Source organism: Carassius auratus, chromosome 41 (assembly GCF_003368295.1).
Source record: "Carassius auratus strain Wakin chromosome 41, ASM336829v1, whole genome shotgun sequence".
Taxonomy (NCBI): Eukaryota; Metazoa; Chordata; class Actinopteri; order Cypriniformes; family Cyprinidae; genus Carassius; species Carassius auratus.
This window is the reverse complement of record NC_039283.1, coordinates 12,392,610-12,411,463: the sequence shown is the minus strand read 5'-3', so window position 1 is coordinate 12,411,463 and position 18,854 is coordinate 12,392,610. Positions and strand designations below refer to the sequence as shown.

The 18,854-nt window shown below is 34.3% G+C and overlaps 1 protein-coding gene across 3 annotated transcripts; it reads right to left on the bottom strand.

Moving 5' to 3' along the window:
* Nucleotides 1-290: 290 nt before the first annotated feature.
* Nucleotides 291-17,567, bottom strand: LOC113060096 (aromatic-L-amino-acid decarboxylase-like). 3 transcript variants are annotated; one of them, XM_026228923.1, is made up of 14 exons: nt 17,453-17,567; nt 14,971-15,179; nt 12,387-12,500; nt 11,911-12,030; nt 9,677-9,811; nt 9,183-9,326; nt 8,202-8,268; nt 7,999-8,093; nt 6,670-6,737; nt 5,435-5,511; nt 4,457-4,476; nt 3,992-4,090; nt 1,941-2,042; nt 291-1,122 (listed from the first exon to the last, which is right to left on the bottom strand). In XM_026228923.1, exons 2-14 carry the CDS (start codon nt 15,169-15,171, stop codon nt 922-924), a joined length of 1,443 nt encoding a protein of 480 aa, XP_026084708.1. In that variant the 5' UTR covers nt 15,172-15,179; nt 17,453-17,567; the 3' UTR covers nt 291-921. The 3 variants fall into 3 exon arrangements, with proteins under 3 accessions (XP_026084708.1, XP_026084706.1, XP_026084707.1); XM_026228921.1 differs by lacking the exon at nt 17,453-17,567 and adding an exon at nt 15,620-15,960; XM_026228922.1 differs by lacking the exon at nt 17,453-17,567 and adding an exon at nt 15,794-15,953.
* Between the last annotated feature and the right edge of the window lie 1,287 nt (nt 17,568-18,854).

Below are 18,854 nucleotides of genomic sequence, written 5' to 3'. Positions count from 1 at the left end.
ACAATAACTTTATTTATTGTGCATTGTCGGCTTCACAACTTTGCAGAAAGTTTATGTTCATATACAGCTACATGGCACACTGCATGAAAGGTAATATTCAAAAAGACATTATAGGTGCACTTTAAGGCAAGTTGTAGCTAAACTCTGCAGTACACCTGCCCTTCAGGACCAAGTTTGGAGACCCCTGGTCTAGGAACTCATGTACACAGAAGGTACGAGATTATGAACGCTTATAGTGAATTAACAAACTGATATCTTGCAATAAACTATTATACAATTCACATGCAGCATTCTGAGAGAAATGCTCTTTATTATCAATGTTAATACATACACACTACTGTTTAATATGTACCAGACTCTACTCTTTTTAACTAGTTGGGCACAACAACTGTCAAAGAATGTTGGTGAGGTATGTCATCAAAGCAGCTGTGCTGAGTCAAGAACAATCCTTTTAGAAAAAGAAAGAAACGAGGAATTAGGCTATGATTAGGCTGAATATTTAATTTTGCTTTTTGAAAATGCATCACTAGTGAGTAAAGCTATAGTGAAAAACATAAAGGACAATGCTATGGTAAAGAATTCTGCTTTCTTTGCACAGTTATTCAGAGAAAACATTCAACATATTTCATTTTCAATATAGACACATTTTCAAGTGCACAAGTATACAACAGTACTTTTTTTGAAGAAAAACAAACAAACACTGCTCACAGCAGAGGACATGTATGATCAAGCTCACAAAGACACAGACACTCTGCACTCTTGGTGGACTCCTTTGTGACAACATGCATACACTCACATACACAGATTGTGACAGTAAATAGTAGAAAGAATCGCAGCAGTAGAGTAAAAGTAAGACAGTGTGGACAGCAGATGTGGTACAGATCACCCATTTGACATAACACGTGATGTCCACCACAGTGGTCAGTGTGGCGGTTCTTGAAGTAGCTCTGATGCCAGGTGGCTAATGTGATACCAGGCCTCCTTAATATGCCGTGACTCAGTAGTACGAGCACACACAGCAAACCGCAGAACAAACTTGCCTACCAGTTGGCACGGTACCAGATGGATCTTACGTGCATTGTTGATCCTCTTCAATAGAGTTTCATTTAATTCATTGGAGCCCTGTGGGGTTTAACACACAGCTCAGTTACGATAATTTGAAATGTGCTTACAAAGACACTTGACTCAAGCATGTCCATTTGTTTGAATAATTTGGACTGTGTTTAAGTAAATCAGCCAGCAACAAAGGTTATTGTTGATAATTAAACTAAAATAAACATTAATTGAATTAAAATAAAATAAAATAAACATCATTTTGACATTTTCATTTTGTTTATGTTGAAGTACTAATATAATTTTTTTTAAAAAGTACAAAAAAACAAAACCTATGTTAAGAATTTAGTTTAGTGGGCCAATTCTCACTATTAGCAAGTTGCTTATTTACATGCCTATTATTAATATATTGGCTGTTTGTTAGTACTTATAAAATGCATATTCAGCATTGCCATATTCTACATCCCTAATCGTACCCAATACCTAAACTTCCTTACTAACTATTAATAAGCAGCAAATTAGTAGATTACTGAGGCAAATGTCGTAGTGAACGGTTTGTTAATAGCAAGAATTGGACCTCAAAATAAGGTGTGATGAAAAACTATTCATAAAACATAACAAAATATCTAACTTTAAAATAATGTATTGTGTCTTGTGGTAGCAGATATATAGCTACAGGTTATTATTTATTTATTTATTCACACTTTGCTGTTGTAATAACTATTAACACAATTTTGTGTAATTCTGCTGCTCTTTTTGCACATAGTTGGAAATTAAAATCAGTCATACTGCAATTTTTCCATAGTTAACCACCTCCGAGAGTCAATCTATTAAAAACCACAGGAAGAGATGGGTTTGTTTCTGTAGCAAGAAAGTTTTTCTCTGACCTTGAGTCTAAAGCAGACAAGGCCCAACACAACATCAGCTGAGATCTCGAAGCGTTGATCAGCTCTCACCAAAGACTCAAACTCTTTGGCCAGCCCTACATGCTGAAACAAAATGAACAATGCATTTCAGTCATAGCTTTGTTAAACTGACAAAGCAACATTGTATGACAAAATTATCATTCATCATGTAAATAAATAAATAATTAGTGGATGGATGTATGGATGGATAGATACAAGGATATTTTTGTGAAATATGAAATATATCCCCAGAACTGTAACCCAGCAGATCAGAAACAAAACAAAGTAGTTTGAGCTGAATCTCAGCCATAAAATGATCAAAGGTAATTAAAAAAAAATAATAAATAATAATAATAATAATTAAACTAAACAAGAGAAAACAGAACTTTCATCTTTGGGTGAAATACTTCTTCATGGGTACCAGCAGAGGGCAGCCTTCAGATTAAAATAAGCAACCAGAGCAGAGAATGATCATGGGTTAATCATGTAGAATAAATTGTTCTAAATAGATTAAGTTTAGCAGTAATCATTTTTTCGATGCTTATTACTAGAGTCAACTCTGACCACACAATTTCCTCGTTCTCAGACAGTTATTCCTTTTGCAATACTGTCCAGCAGTTGAGAGCTGACTGTTAAACCAGAGTCATTCAAAATTAGGAACTCTTGTATAGACGGTTTCAAAGGCAACAACATAAACAAACGTTACTGCGCATGCACGCTTTTGTGGACCTAACTTAACTTCCGGTAGACTTCCAAATAGAATCAATAACAAGAGCGAAGTCCCTCTAGAGTAGATATATTTTGATAACAAACAAAATATGTTTGCTGCGTGGATCAGGCGGACTTAATGAAAATGCAAATTCATCCTTTGCCAGCAGGAGATGTTTTGAAGCATAGACATAAAGCGTGAGAAATAGAGGTTTCCCCAGTAACAGCTGTAAACAAAGCAGAGCTGGTACGCTCACACGCTGCTTTATCAGGCATATAACATGCAAGTCTTCCTTCAGAAATACAGCGATATAAAAACACCTGTGCCTCGTTTTGATATTTAAACATATAAATGTAAGGAATTATTATTATTAAACGTGCAGTACGTAACGTTACTCATGTTTATTCAACGTTTTTTTGAAAATCAATCAGTTTTAAAATTGTGACGAGTCTCCTAAAATAAATAAACTTATGGGAAACACATCCCGCAGCACAAGCACCTGAGCCCAACTTCAGTCTACTCATCACCTTGACTTTAACTGCGTTTGTAGAAGGCATTGCAACCAGACTGATTGGCTATACACAACACAGACCGGAAGTTAACTTAGGTCCAGGCACGTGTGCCCGATGAAACCGTCTATACAGAGGATACAAGATTATGAATGCTTACAGTGAATAAACAAACTTAAATCTTGCAATAAACTAATATACAATTCACATGCAGCATTCTGAGGAATGACTATTATCAATGTTAATACATACACACGACTGTTTAATATGTACCAGACTCTAATCTTTTTAACTAGTTGGGCACAACAACTGTCAAAGAATGTTGTTGAGTTATCTCATCAAAGCAGCTGTTCTGAGTCAAGAACAATTATTTTAGAAAAGAAAGAAACAAGGAATTAGGCTATGATTAGGCTGAATATCTAATTTAGCTTTTTGAAAATGCAGCACTAGTTCTCACAGTTACCTCATTCTCAGACAGTTATTCCTTATGCTATACTGTTCAGCAGTTGAGAGCTGACCGTTAAACCTGAGTCATTCAGAATCACTGAAAAAATAAGAAGCACATATGGGGAAAATGTGTTCTTTTTATAGATCTTTATTATATTTTTCTAATTTTAAACTAACAAGAACATACAAAGAGTTTAAAAATAGGTCCTAATATAGTAAATAGTACTTGTCCAGAACAGAACATATAATGTAGATGTCTTAAACAATGAAAGTGCACTGATTTGCGTCATTCCAAATAGACTGTGGAGCCAAATAAGATGTGACTGGCAAGGCTAACTAGATTGACAGTATGGATTAAAGTCAGTTACCTTGCGGATGTAGGCTTGCAGACCTTTGAGTCCGTACATGCGGAAAACAAACCACATCTTGAGAGAGCGGAACCTACGACCCAATGGGATCTGCCAGTGCTAAAGGGAGATGAGATGAGATATGACAAATGAACTGTGCTCACACAAACACACATTAATCACAGACTCAAACTGATGCACATACACCACGGAATATACAGACATTATTCTCAGTCTGGTTGTGCTTCAAGACCAAAATTTATATTGTGCAAAAACTTTGCAAGAATACATGTCAACATATTCCATTAAAACTATCCATAAATTACATAGGTAATTACATATTATCAGAGCTTATTTACAAGTTTTACATTCAGATAATAACCTTAATATAGGTTAACAGAGGTCATCAGCTGGCTAAACAAGTATAATCTTAAACACACACACCTGCACACACACACACACATATTTTGCATGCAGTGTACTTACTCTATAATCAGTGACAAGTCCTATGAATACAGAAAAAATATATTTCAATATTTAGTCGTATCACACTAAAAAGCAAGCTCAGATGTAAATAAAACAATGAGACAAGTACCTATAGCAATAAAATGTTAAAAAATAAACTTGTTACCCCTGGCCAAGCCTGTTGGTAATTTAATCAGGAAGTAGCTCATGTTGGAAATGGCTTTAAGGTGTGTATGCATATATGCACGTGTGTGTGTGTTGTGTACTGGGAGAGACAGGGCTGCTCTTTTGTTTTGCTGTCAGCACAATTACAATTGCCTGCACAGCTGCATGCTGCCCACAGACACATTACCAGAGGAACTGTCTTTGTTTAGCCATGTTTAAATGTCCAACAAGCAACAGGCAGCTCATTGGTGGACATGTTTGAGGAAACGACAGAAATTGGAGGTCAGATTCCTGTTACTACATTAGATATCAAAATATTAAAAAAACTGGCATCTGCAAACAAATAATCATAGACTGTTTTTACACATTTTACAATTACTTGTACCCATGGTCTAAAAAAGATTTTAGTGAATGTATAAATCCTGACTGAAATGCTGCCATTTTAGAACATTGCCAAATTAGACATACAAAAGCATGTGCATGCAAACATACTCTGCAATCTACTTGAGGTCAGTTTAGCGGGTTAGAAAGCTGTTGCTTACCATCTAACAGAAGCTTACTGAACAGAGCAGTGCACTAAGGTGAATAATCTGATCGAGCCTTCGATGTGACGTAAAATGGATGTCAGCACAAAATGTCATGTCTCATTAATGAGGATCATGGTCATCCTCTTTACACCTTGTGCTAATGCACTTCAGTCTTTTATTAGTGTTATCATTGTTTATTCTTTGAAGTAATGACTGACAGTGTCCAGTGCTAAACTAACAGAAATCTGTAAGATTGTGTAATCAATTAATAATAAAGCAAATGCAGAGCAAAGTGCTGAGTGGTTACCTGACTCTTGGTGATCATGCTTCAGGTAAAGCGGCTCAATTTTAAATGCTCCAATGATGTCTGATCTTTTCTTTACCCTGCACAGAAACATTCTCCTTCATCACAGTGTAGGAGACAACAGTCAAACAACATCATAGTGCATACAGCACATATCATTATCAAATGTTCATTAATTTATTGGTATTATTTCCTGACTAATATATCAACTCACTAAATGTATGCAAATGCTTTATCAGAATTTTTAAATGAAGTTAGCACAACATACCAATCAATAAGAGACAATGAAAAACAAACTCTTATTCACAGTGTTTCAAGTTTTTGTATGTCTGTGTTGATTGTAATTTGCTGTAATACTAAAATAATATGCGGAAGTGATGTAAGGTAATAAAAGACTATTATTTCTTGAACTGAGTTGAATCAGGACAGTGAAGTTCTATTAAAGAATTTACTAAAAGGATATTATACATTGAGATGCAATCAATTTTTTTTTCTCCACAAGTTAACCCATTTATATTGTACATGTAGCATTTTATGTATTTACAATACACTTATGGTCACTGATTAAGAAAAGAGCAGCTATAGTTCTAAGAAAAGGATTTCCATTGTTTTCAGGTTTAAGGTTCACTTTATTGCCATTCAGTCAAGGCAGGGTCAAGGCAGGGTTTCACGATTTGAGGGCACCACTCAGTTTAATTATTTTTCTTTCTAATGTGATGAATTGGCATATATTCACATATAAAGTACATTTTAAAAATGTGGCTGAAGTATTGAAATATCTTTGTGGTCACTGTATACACTAGCATTGAAAAGTTGAGGTTGGCAAGGTTTTGTTATATTGCAAAACAATTTTTATATATTTACAGAAAAAACAATCAGCTTTTGCCATTACTTCAGTCTTCAAGTGTTTATTTAAAATACAAATGATTTGTAAATATTAATAGCTACACTTTTGATCTATTTGATGCATCTCAGCTGAATAAACATTAATTTCTTAAAAAAAAAAAAAAGACAACATTAATGTGTATCAGTTTAGATTTGCATACACGCTTGTCTTGTATTTTCTCTCTCTATATAACCTTGCAAATTTTTGTTTGCCTTGGGCTGACATAAAGGGCAGCTGCAACCGTTTCCTCTGTTGACGGATAAAGCCAACTAATAGCATGTTGCGATACAGTAGATCAGGTTAGAGTATAAATTAAATATGCTTTTTATTGATAGAGCCACTAAACACTTACCACATTGCTGAGCAGTCAAAGTTGACCAGGAGCCATTTATGAGGATTGAAATTGAAAGAGTCTGCAAACTTAAAGAGAAGCAAATTTGATGTGATTTGCTGTGAAGTGATGTGTCTCACACTTACTCTTAAGAAAGGGGACAAAATACGCCAGAAAATGTACCTGCTATTGGTTAAATTAGTAACATTTCCATCCCATTACCATCAGAGAAAGTGGTGAGTTTTATAAATATTTAGTTTGTATTTTTCTTTATTGTGACCATGATATCTATATGCAATTCAAATTGTTTGGGATTTTAAGATAATTTCCATCATAATTAATAGGCCAGAATATGCAACACTAACAACAGAGGTGCCAATAAGGCTAAAGTCATGTATCTCAATTATTCATTTATTTATTCATCAAGTGATTGCTAGATTTGTCAATATTTATAATAAAATTTGTATTTACTATTAACTAATTAACAATAATTATAAACTGACATTATTAATTTATAAAACACAATATTTACATACTCATTCATTCATTTACATACTCATTCATACTCAACTCAGAAATCAGTGCTGAAATAAAGATGATGTGATTTTGGAGTATGAAAATAAATTTGCCTTGCTAAAAATAAAGATGAGTCATCTGTCAGCTACCTGTAAGCATGGTCTAATATGAACTACTTTCGACTCCAATATGCTATAGCATATTATGCATCAAACTCACAATCAACTGATTTAAAATAGAGACTATCTCAGAGTCTAATATTTTTTTTTGCTCACTCCTCTTCCAATATCCTTTCTATCTGACGCAAGAAGGCAGACACTGCCATGATGGTTTGATTGTTGCCATGCTGAGTCCTTGCCTGTCTTTCACTTCCTGGCAACCAACAAACAGCAGTCGGCTGTCATTCAGGTCAATAATAATAAAAAATAAAAATAAAAATACATTGTCTGTGCAAGGGAGCAGTATTCACTATTGTTTGAACTAGTGCTGCTAATAAACAGTGATATTTCTCTAGCGAGGGAAAAAAGGAATTATCTAAAGGTCTTCATATGCCTCAGGAAATTACTTTACCCTTATCATTGTGACTCCCAGCTGGGCTCCACGACAACTCAAAGGACAATCAGGGATCTCTAATATCCCGCCCATTTCACAAGACATCGCTCATGCCAGCTTGTATCATTTGTGACATTTAAATACTTTAAATCGCACACACATCAATAGTTTGAGCCTGGCACATATCACTCTTCTGTTAACATTCGCACCTCACAGGGCTTCAGGAGCACCCTGTTTGAAGTGTGCTTAAGAACTCACTTTGTGATTTGAATGTTATCTCACCTCTACACCATTCAGCAGGGGTCTGAACTCTGGACAGATAAATGCACTCCCAGCATATGCAGCATCAATGTGCATCCAGATTTCCTCTGCATTACCTGAAACAATGACGATGTTTTTATAAAAAACATTCAACAAATATTGATTTGACAGCAACCACAAATAAGCTGCAGAGGAAAATAACAATAAAACATAATCAATCTTACATATAGGGCCGAGCTCAGTGACGCAGTCGAATGCACAGGATGGAGTTGTTCCCAATGTTGCACAGAACTAAGAGAAACATCCAGAAAATCAAATAGATGGATTGATATGTGCTGATTTAATTATTTAATGTACTACTTATACAAATGCATCAGTCTAAACAGTTTTTTATCCGGACCTAGAATGTTCAATGAAAAATTAATTTGAGCTATTCATTCTGATCACAAAAAGATTTATTCCTGCTTGGTTGGCCATTACCCTGTGATTCTTCTGACACAGGTCTGATGGCTGAGCCTGGAGCTAATTTGACTAATGTGATTCAGAAAACAGGCTCTCCAAACAGCATTAACCATCATGCAGACCGCAGAGGGGATAGGTTCAGAGAAAGAGCAAAGACAAATGTCCAGTATGTTCTCATTTCATGCTCTCTAACAGTCTGAGTGGTTGCTATCTTTCTTATATGATGTTGACTGATTCTGTAATTTTGCACTTGTTATAGATAGTAGCTGCGAGTTTACTGGTAAGGGTTTGTCATTAATATTTGATAGCAAATTCTGCTACATTTCATAGCATGATGTCAGAGTTAAAACAACAACAACAACAACAAAATAAAATAAATAAATACTAACCATGAATTACTGTACTTGAAACTATATAAAATCCCATGCCTGACCATCAGAATTCCCATATATATTGTGTTTCTAATTAAAAAAATTATAATTAAAAAATCTGTAGTTGGTTTGATGAGTTAATTGGCTACATTATACATTTCAACTGGACAAAACAAAGTTGTCATTCTTAGAACAATGCTTAAGTTGGTCACCATTTAGTTTGGGTTAATATGGTAATAAGGACTATGCATGCTGATAGGCAACTACTTAATAGTGAGAACTGGTCTCTAAACTAAAGTGTTAACCTTAAGACAATAGTTTAAAAAGTTTAAACTAGTTTTAAAATAAGTTTGTAGTTATTAGTGTACATACAAAAAATGGTATGAGTCCTGTGGCTCTGTCCTCTTCTAGAACATTCTGCAGTGCATCTCCTCGCACAGAAAACTTATTGTCGGTGGGAATTTTCTTCATCCTTACTCCAGCTATCAAGCCTGCCCTCTCCACCGATGAGTGTGCCTGAAATATCAACAAAACACTGCCATATTATTTCTGAATAAATGATCTTGTATCAAAAACATACTATTAGACACACATATGCTGTAAGCACATTCATAAACAAGTGGCACTTCACTGTTATACTGATAAATCAGAGACCCACTGCACTGCTCTTTCATATAGTTTGATATTTCCATTCAATGAGAATTCTGGCTAATCGTCCCCACTAACAGATACTCATCCCTACTTACAGATGGACATGATGCCACTGTCATAGTGCCTTCTAAAAGGTGCATATATTACCACGCAGACCATTATTCTAGACTAAATATACCTCTGCAGCAGTCTTTCATCTGGACTTGTTGTCTTACCTGATCAGATGAGTAGGCTACTAGTTTGGAAATAATGTCTGTCTCAGATCGTTCAGGATGGTCAGCCTGAATCAGTTTGATGATTTTGGAACGAGCAGCAAGAAGAGCTATGAGAGACGCTTCACTGGCAGTGCCCTGTACAAACCAAAACAGGTTATATGTATTTACACTTGATACTTTGAACTTTCATCAAATGCTGCTGTTTATGAAAATTCAAAAGCAGCTTATATTGAGCAGGTCTCACAATTGGTAGACATGTTCAATACTACTTGAGACATAATTTACCTCATCTTAAATATCACATTGAGCAAAACAACCTTGATCAATATGCCCTGATGCTGCTGATTTTAAATGCAGTAGTGATTAATTTTCATCAGCTCTCCAGCTCTGTTTTGTATGTTCTCAATGAGTGAATGAGAAGACTTCCACTTGAACCCCCCCAATACAGATCACCTCAGCTCATTGTGAAGCACAAGCTGTCTTTGATTTCCCTTCGTGAGCCTGACAGCACACACCCACGTCCTGATTACTAATGATTCAGTGTACTTTATGACATAATCTGGAAACTGTAGCCACACTTGTGTTTTCAATTCCAAATTCTTTGATTAAATGCCATATTCACCATATTTAACCCTATCAAGCCTACTGTATCATATTTGACATGCAAATTTCTAAGGCCTCTAAATTATCAACGTGAACAAAACTTTGCTAAAACCCTGTTGTAAACAATCTACTACATGCCTTCTGTAATAATCTGATTGATATTTACCAAGTAAAAGGCCTTTCATTATAATATTTTTAAGTCTAAAAATGTCCTCATTCAGATCATGGTACATCACAATCTTTTTTTCAGGGAAGTCTTTATAGATTTTTATCAAGTAAACATAAGAATAGCTTTTACATTGTTAGTAGTATTTCAAGATAAGTGGACATTTTTTTTTTACTTATTTTATATTACACATTGATAATCTTAAAAAAAAAATGTTAAAATGCATCAAATACGATACATCAAGCTTTTGAAGAACTTTGATTTGTATGTCTCAATTGCATTGTATTATATGATTAGTGTGACAGCTGATACTTTTAATGCATTTTATGTAAATAGTCTGCTATAATCTAATCAAGATCTCATTGATTTTATAGAATTGTATCTTTTTTGGCCATATAAATATTAGTATCTTCACCACATTGCATATTTTTGCTCAGTTTGGTCCTCTGAATAAGATTGAGATGTTTTGTCTCATTCTTCCTCTTTGAGTGTGAACTACACATTCCCCTATGAACCATAAAAGCATGACAAAAACATGAAAACTACATGCTTGCTATTACTTTATGAATTTTCTTCTACTTCCAACTGTTGTCCTCTCCTCTCTGTTTTGCTCTCCTTTGCTGAGAGGCATTGCTTACTAAACCCACAAACTCCCTCATTAGTGCATGCTATCAGTGAAGAAAGAAAAAAAATACCGGCTGTTGCCATAGTGAGCTCTCTGAAAAGCCCAGAGACAAAAACCATTCAGTAGAAGGACACACACACTCCAAAGCGGCCTTAATGACAGAGCATCAAACCGACTGTCATCAGTGGGCTTTCCATACGCTAAGCTTCCTGCATCTATCTTTAAATGGTCACAGCTGCTCAACTGCTACATCCATAGTGGTAAAATGATCGCAGACCACTCTCAACACATGATTTCCTGACTGTCTCCTCTCATGTGTAGCTGATGTCTTTAAAGGCAATTTCTATAGGACATAACAATTTGCAGGGCCTGGAGAAGAAATCAATGACAAACAAATTGTTGTGAGGTACATGTTTTTGATATTTGTTATTGGTCAAAAGAAATTGCCCGTAAACATGGATTAAGATTGCAACGGGTGGTATTAAAGTGATTTAAAATGTCAACATTTTGACAGCAGGCACGATCCTGATGGGAATTTGGATATGCAATTATTTTAAAATCATTATTTTCAACATTTTACACATGTTGTGGACAACCTTTGTGTAACAACAGAAGCTTAAAGGTAATGTCCATTCAATATTTAGATTTAGATTTAGAATTAAAAAAAAAAAAATGCTATATATTTAATATATTATATTCACCAAAGACCAGCAGCAGTACATGGACCCCCTTTATAGACCCTTGGTTAAAAAAACAGGTACCTGTATATAAGTGATACCATATAGATCTTTTTATAAACTTTCAGTACTTGCAGATTAACTTTTTTCTTAAGTATCTCACCTGGATGACCCCTCCTCCTTTGCCCTCTGTACCAGCAAGAAAATCTGCTGGAAGCTTCAGCATCTTTCCCAACCAGTCCATCATCACTGTTTCCAACTCTGTACAGGAAGGACTTGCTGCCTACAAAAAGTTAATAAAATCAGTTAACAAATAAATAAAAACCTGCATCAGCCTACAAGTTGATAGCTTTAGATGCCATAATAGAAAGAATGGATGGATGGGCAGAGAGACAGACAAACAGACTGGCAGGGTTGCTAAACTGATGGATAGATGGTTCAGTGGAGTGACAGACATATAGCTAACTGAATATGTGGATGGATGGATGAGGTTGCTAAAAATGGATGGATGGACAGACAGACAGACCTGCAGGTGGTTAAACTGATGGATGGATAGATAAATAGATGGTTCAATGGAGGGACAAACAGATAACTGGATTGATATTTGGATGTACGGAGAGAGAGAGACAGAAAACATACCCAAGAGAATCCAATGCAGCCAATGGCCCCACTCAACATATCTGCCAGCATTGCAGGAAAAGAGTTGGCAGTAGGAAAGTATGCATAGAAGTACGGGCTGTGCCAGTGTGTCACCTGAAACAGTTCAGGAAACATGTAGAAACATTCCCTTTACAATTATTTAGTGTTCATGATAACACTTCCAATATATATATATATATATATATATATATATATATATATATATATATATATATATATATAGATAGATAGATATATATATATATATATATATATATATATATATATAGATAGATATATATATATATATATATATATATATATATATATATATATATATATATATATATATATATATATATATATATATATATATATACAGTATATAAAACCGTTCAAGCTAAATAGTAGCCTGAGACTGATCTTTCAGATTTAGTGAGCTTGTTCTGTTGTTGTGCTCTTTTGAAAAAGGATTATGACTTCAGTAATAGTGACATCAAGGTTTTTCGCTCAGAAAAGGTTAGATGAAATTATGAAGGCTAGATTGAATTATTCCATGTGTTTAGCGGAGGAGAAAGCTTGGGGCACTGTGAGTCAATAAACTATCTTGCAGGATTTTCCTATTGTGAGTCATTTATTAGCTCAAGCACATACTTTTAAACAACTATTAAAACAAAACTTCTGAAAGGGAAAATTGTTCCAATTGGACACAGTGGGAAGGTTTAACACCAACAACTGAATTAAAGTGTTTGGTTTTTCCTCTGAGCTATGAAATGAATGGGTGGGGGAGGCTTTTCTCTGACCCCTGGTCAGAGTTTAATGATTCATTTCCTAACCATCAGATTCATGCCCCTCAAAAGGTGGACTATGAGCTTGTGAAATGAGGGAAAACCTTGACGTCCTCTTGATGTAGTCACCGGCAAGACAAATTAAACATATTTACCTGAAAAAGATAAATCATGAAGATTTATGAATATCTGCATTGCTGTCATCCTTGATATGGTATAAAACCACAACATCTTATCTGTTTAATACTTAGTGAAGTTTAAATGATGGACATAACATCAAGTGCAATGTACAAAACTTACTGTAAGATGAATTATTAATAATGTGGGTTTTTTTTTCTTTTCTTTTTTCTAGATTGATACAATACATTCTAAGCATCAGAGAAAAAATATTTAAAAGACGGATTCAAATACTCAACTTTGTATTTATTTATTTTGGTGTGTGTGTGTGTGTGTGTGTGTGTGTGTGTGTGTAATCTGTCTACTTGTTTTTCTATTCTGGTGGGGACTTAAACCTGAATACACACAGACTCATGGGGACTCGTGTCACGGTGGGGACCTAAATTGAGGTCCCCACGGGTAAACAAGCTAATAAATGACACAGAATGAAGTGTCTTGAAAATCTAAAAATGCAGAAAGTTTCCTGTGAGGGTTAGGTTTAGGGGTAGGGTTGGTGTAGGGCGATAGAAAATACGGTCTGTACAGTATAAAAACCATTACACCTATGGAGAGTCCCCACAAGGATAGCTGACCAGACATGTGTGTGTGTGTGTGTGTGTGTGTGTGAGAGAGAGAGAGAGAGAGAGAGAGAGAGAGTGTGTGTGTGTGTCTGTGTGTGTGCGTATCTGTGTGTCTGTGTGTGTGTGTGAGTGGCTTGTTTTTTTTTGTTTTTTTTTTTCAAGCTAACATTTCAATAACCATTTTTTTTTTTTTTTTTCTATAGTTGTTGGATAGACCTGTGAAGGTCACACTTTAGTTTTGGGACCAATTCTTACTATTAACTAATCTCAATAAACTCCTAATTTGCTGCTTATCAATACTGTAGTTTGTAAGGTAGCTGTTAATTTTAGGTATTGGGTACAATTAAGGGTTCTAAAATATACAGAACAAGGCATTAATATAAGCTATTAATAAAAACTAGTTAATAAGAAGAAGTGGTCCATAAACTAAAAGTGTTAGTGAACACAAAGTCATACTAACATACTCAACTATACTACAGGTATATAATGAATGCTGATTTTTGAAATATGAATGATGAAGTCAATATTATTTATTATTTTTGTAAGTTATTCATACATTTTGTGTGTGTGTGTGTGTGTGTGTGTGTGTGTGTATATATATATATATATATATATATATATATATATATATATATATATATATATATATATATATATATATATATATATATATGTGCGTATGTATGTATGTAAAAATACAGATTCATTTTAAATAAAGACATTGAATATTTAATATTATTTCATATTTCATCAATTTATCAGTTGTCAATAAACTGTAGTTGCCTCTGCTATTGGGGTGCACAATAAGTTGCACTGTTTTTTTTTTTTTCTGCTCTAATATTAATTATTACTAGCTAATTGGCAACGATTTAAAAATGTACCATACATAAAATATATAAACTGACATAAAGCTAGAAGAACGAGAAACATTATATTAAAATATGAACGATAAATAAATATTACCAGTCAAGACATTAAAAATCTTATCACACAAGAATCATAGTACGTAATGGTTGTAAAGTAAAGGAAATGTGTCATAGCTGGTCAGCACTGACTCACCCCTGGCATGATCACCCTCTCTATGTCTTTGATCACATCCTCATAGCTCTCCGCCTCCTCCGGGGCCTCCTCAGGAATCAACGACCTGAGATATCCAGGTTCCACATCAGGGTAAACCTGCCTCTTCTCAATGTTCTCTAAATAATCAGCCACATAGTCCACCATCTCCTTTCCACGTCTCCGGAACTCTGCAGCATCCATGTTTTTGACTGAAAAGGAGTGTGCAGAATGAAAGACAAACTGACGTGGGTTCCATTCGATGAGGAGAGATGTAATTATATTAGTGTTATTGAGACTAATATATTGTTTGCATGGTTAACATGACTCTCAGTATCTTAACAGGAAAACCACAGCCAGAGGTCACATGTTCAAGAAACGAGGTGCAATTATAGCAAATACTGAACTATACATTAGTTTCAGGATTATTTTAGTCCCTTCTGTTTAATTGTAAGAATTCCCACAGCATTATAAATAATATCACAGCATAAGTATAATTTTATTATTATTTTAAATACTGTTGAAGCTTTATTGATATTTTGAATTAGCTTTTGTCGTGTAAATTTTCAATGCTAATCCTACTTCACTCAAACAATTACAGTTGGTTATATAGTAACTAAAGGCTAATTCCCATAATTCCCCGAATACTTACAATTCAATCCAAAGAACTACAGTATCTCGAGCTAATTCCCTGAATTCCTTGAGTACTTTTAGTATGGTGACAGTGTCCAGTCAAGAAGTTACTATCACTACCTCAATCACACATGAGCACACTGATCTTTAGCATCATACACTCTCACTGCCCTTCTCAGCTCTATGCTTTTACCTCAGCCCGAGGATGGCTCTATAGTCTTCCAACACTATGCGGTTGTATTTCGAGCATATAATCTTTAGTTCTTCTATTCCTCAGCTGCACAGCATATACCAGACACTCCTCCAAAGTTGCTCTTTGCAGGAATTAAAGTTTCCAACCAAGAGAGACTCTTTGAACAGAAGGATGCATGAACATTTATACCTTGTAGTTGCTTAAAATCCAATGTCACTCAAGTCTTCTTTGCTGTAATTCGTTATACTGATCTGATCATTGGTTTTGTCATATGACTGTTAATTCTACTGTTTTAAGAGCTTTTTGAGTAAGTATAGATTATTTAATTAATAGGGACACAGTCTTTGATCTAAGTATTCTTAGTCTGCACTTTTCTGAACATTCTGTTGAACAAACTCGTCGGACTGCTTCTGAGGCCATTACGTAAAATATTTCCATCACGCTTTTTATATTTGAAATGTATTTAATTGTTTTATCTTATTTTATTCAGCTTTAATTCAGTTAACAAAAACAGTTTCAATAGCTTTATTTAATGATAATAACCCTGCAGCATATTTTTAAATAACAAATGCACCTCAGAAAAAGTGGACGAATTCATTCAATTTGTGTGAATCTAAAAATGGGTCCAAAAACTGTATGTTAAAACGTAATCAGTCTCCATCCATGTAATCTCACATGAGTAGCAACATTCAGCTGATAAGAACATCACAGGTTGACAAATACATATTATAAAAAATGATCAATGATCATTTATCACTGATGTTAACTTTTCCAACAGATAGTGTTAACAGTATACGATTTCACACTCATTTTAATAATCCATTACACTGATTGTCCTCAAACAGAACACTTGCAAATGTAATATAAAGACACTATACTAATCAAATCTAAAAGAGCTCTGTCAGTAGGGTTGGTAACAGTGCCTACTACTAATTATTTGTATGCCTGTTATCTCTTCACACTAATCCACATAATACAAATGGATTGAGAGGTGTCAGTGTGTGTGTGTGTGTGTGTTATGTGTGATGACTCATCCAGAAGGTGGCTGATCTTGTTGATTACGTACCAGTAAGTACTATTAAAGTTGTAAATTTTTACACATGCACACAAACAAGCAAACATATGTAAAGTATAATATATTTGAGGACAAAGCTCAAATATATCATAAAAAGCTTAACACTATACCTGAAAAAATTATAAATAAATAAATAACAATAATAATAAAGTATTTTAATATAGAATACTCTTCAACACAATCAAGCAAATGCAAATAAGCATTTAATTAATCAATTATTGTCCTAACTTTTCTAAAATAATTTTGAGGACAAAATATGTAAAATGTAAACAGAATTAAAGTTGGCATGCTGTTCTGAAGCAGGTGCTGTAAAATTAGAGTGAAAAGCTCAAGTCTGTTGGCATTTTGCTTATCACATTTTAAATTACATGGTGATTTTTTTTTTTTTTTTTTACTCAGTATACTAGAATGTGAAACAAAATGAAGACAACCCACCTCAGCAGTTATACATGTCATCCACCTGACAAAATCCCATAATAATCCTGTATTTGGATCTTGTACCTGAACTGTGTTCTAACCGCTCAACAAGTCTTATGCTTAAAATATCTCTTTTTTTTCTCTCTAATACCTTTCATTGTACTTACAGTGTTAAGCAAAAAAGAAGAGTCCTCCTTCTCGTTGGTCCTTACACGCTTTCTGTTTGTTTCAAACACACATTAATACACACGCATACACACACACAGCAAAGCAGAGTGATGCTGAACAGCAGGGAAGCCTGGGGGTTTATCAGCCCTGCCACTGTTCAGACAGCCAATCAGAACGAAGCTTTCATTCAGATCAACACACACAAGCAGGGAAAGAGGAGCTGATTCATAAGGAGTTAATGAGAACCTGTTCACTTTTCACAAACATTAATACAGTTACAGACATAAAGATCAATAAACACACAATAAGACACACAAATGATATCACTCTGAATAATGATTTAAAATAATAATAATAATAATAATAATAATAATAATAATAATAATAATAATAATCAATAACAGCATATACCAACTGATAAAAATAGTTTTACACATGAAATGTAAATGAACTACACAGATTATCTTTAGTTGTCTCCTGTTCTATGTCTTAGCCATCAATATTTTTATTGAACTGTTATTCTGCAGTTATTAGGGCATCTGAAGTGCCTATGTACAGTTTACAGCTATTTCATTTAAATGACTCAACAGTATCCCAATAAAATATTGTATTATGGAATAAATGTGTTTTCTTGTAAAGTTAGTAATTAGATCTGCATTAGATAGCAGGTTTCTCTCTCACATCTTGAGTGAATTAGCTCTGCAACCAAAGAACAAAAACAGACTATTTGAGTGAAAACCTATCCACAAAAGCCACATATTGAATACATCCATCAGGACTAGCCTTGCACTAAACAATGCATGTCGTCAATAAAACCATTCTACAAAAAATAAAGCCTTTAGAACTGAAACACAGATACTGTAACTGCCAAATCTCACTGCAAAATTATTTTAAGTTTTCTTCTTTTTCATCTATCAAATCTCAAACTGAGAAAATTATTTAAAATAAAAGTAATTATTCTTTAATAGTGGAGCATAAACGTAATATATCCCTATAAGTTATGAATTAAAGCCCCTCCCTTATGAAAAATGTGTCTGGTTTCTAGTTCTCAAGTGTTTGGTAATAAAAAAAATATATAATATAATAAAATAAAAAAGTAAATAGGCCTATTTCGGTATTACAGTTCAGAGCAAAACACACTATTCTTAAAATCAGTCTTCTGATGATACTGTAAATTGACACAGCTACCATTTATAACTTAAAATGCCGGGGGCTCAACACTCACTGACTACATTTAATTCACACAGTCTCTGACAATCACAGTCCATGTCAGTTTAAAAGTAAAATTGCGTGTTATCTTAAATGAGCTGCTCTTAAATAGCTGAACCAATTTCAATTCATATTTGAAGTACATTTTGGTTACCTGACAAGTTACAGTGCACAGTTAATTTAGGCAGAGTG

Coding starts and splice junctions, on each gene's coding strand:
- LOC113060096 (XM_026228923.1), bottom strand. CDS start 15,171: ATGGATGCTGCAGAGTTCCGGAGACGTGGAAAGGAGATGGTGGACTAT. Junction 9,812..11,910: donor AAGGAGGAGGGGTCATCCAG/GTGAGATACTTA, acceptor TGGTTTGTACAG/GGCACTGCCAGTGAAGCGTC. Junction 8,269..9,182: donor CAGGACTCATACCATTTTTT/GTATGTACACTA, acceptor TGTTTCTCTTAG/TTCTGTGCAACATTGGGAAC.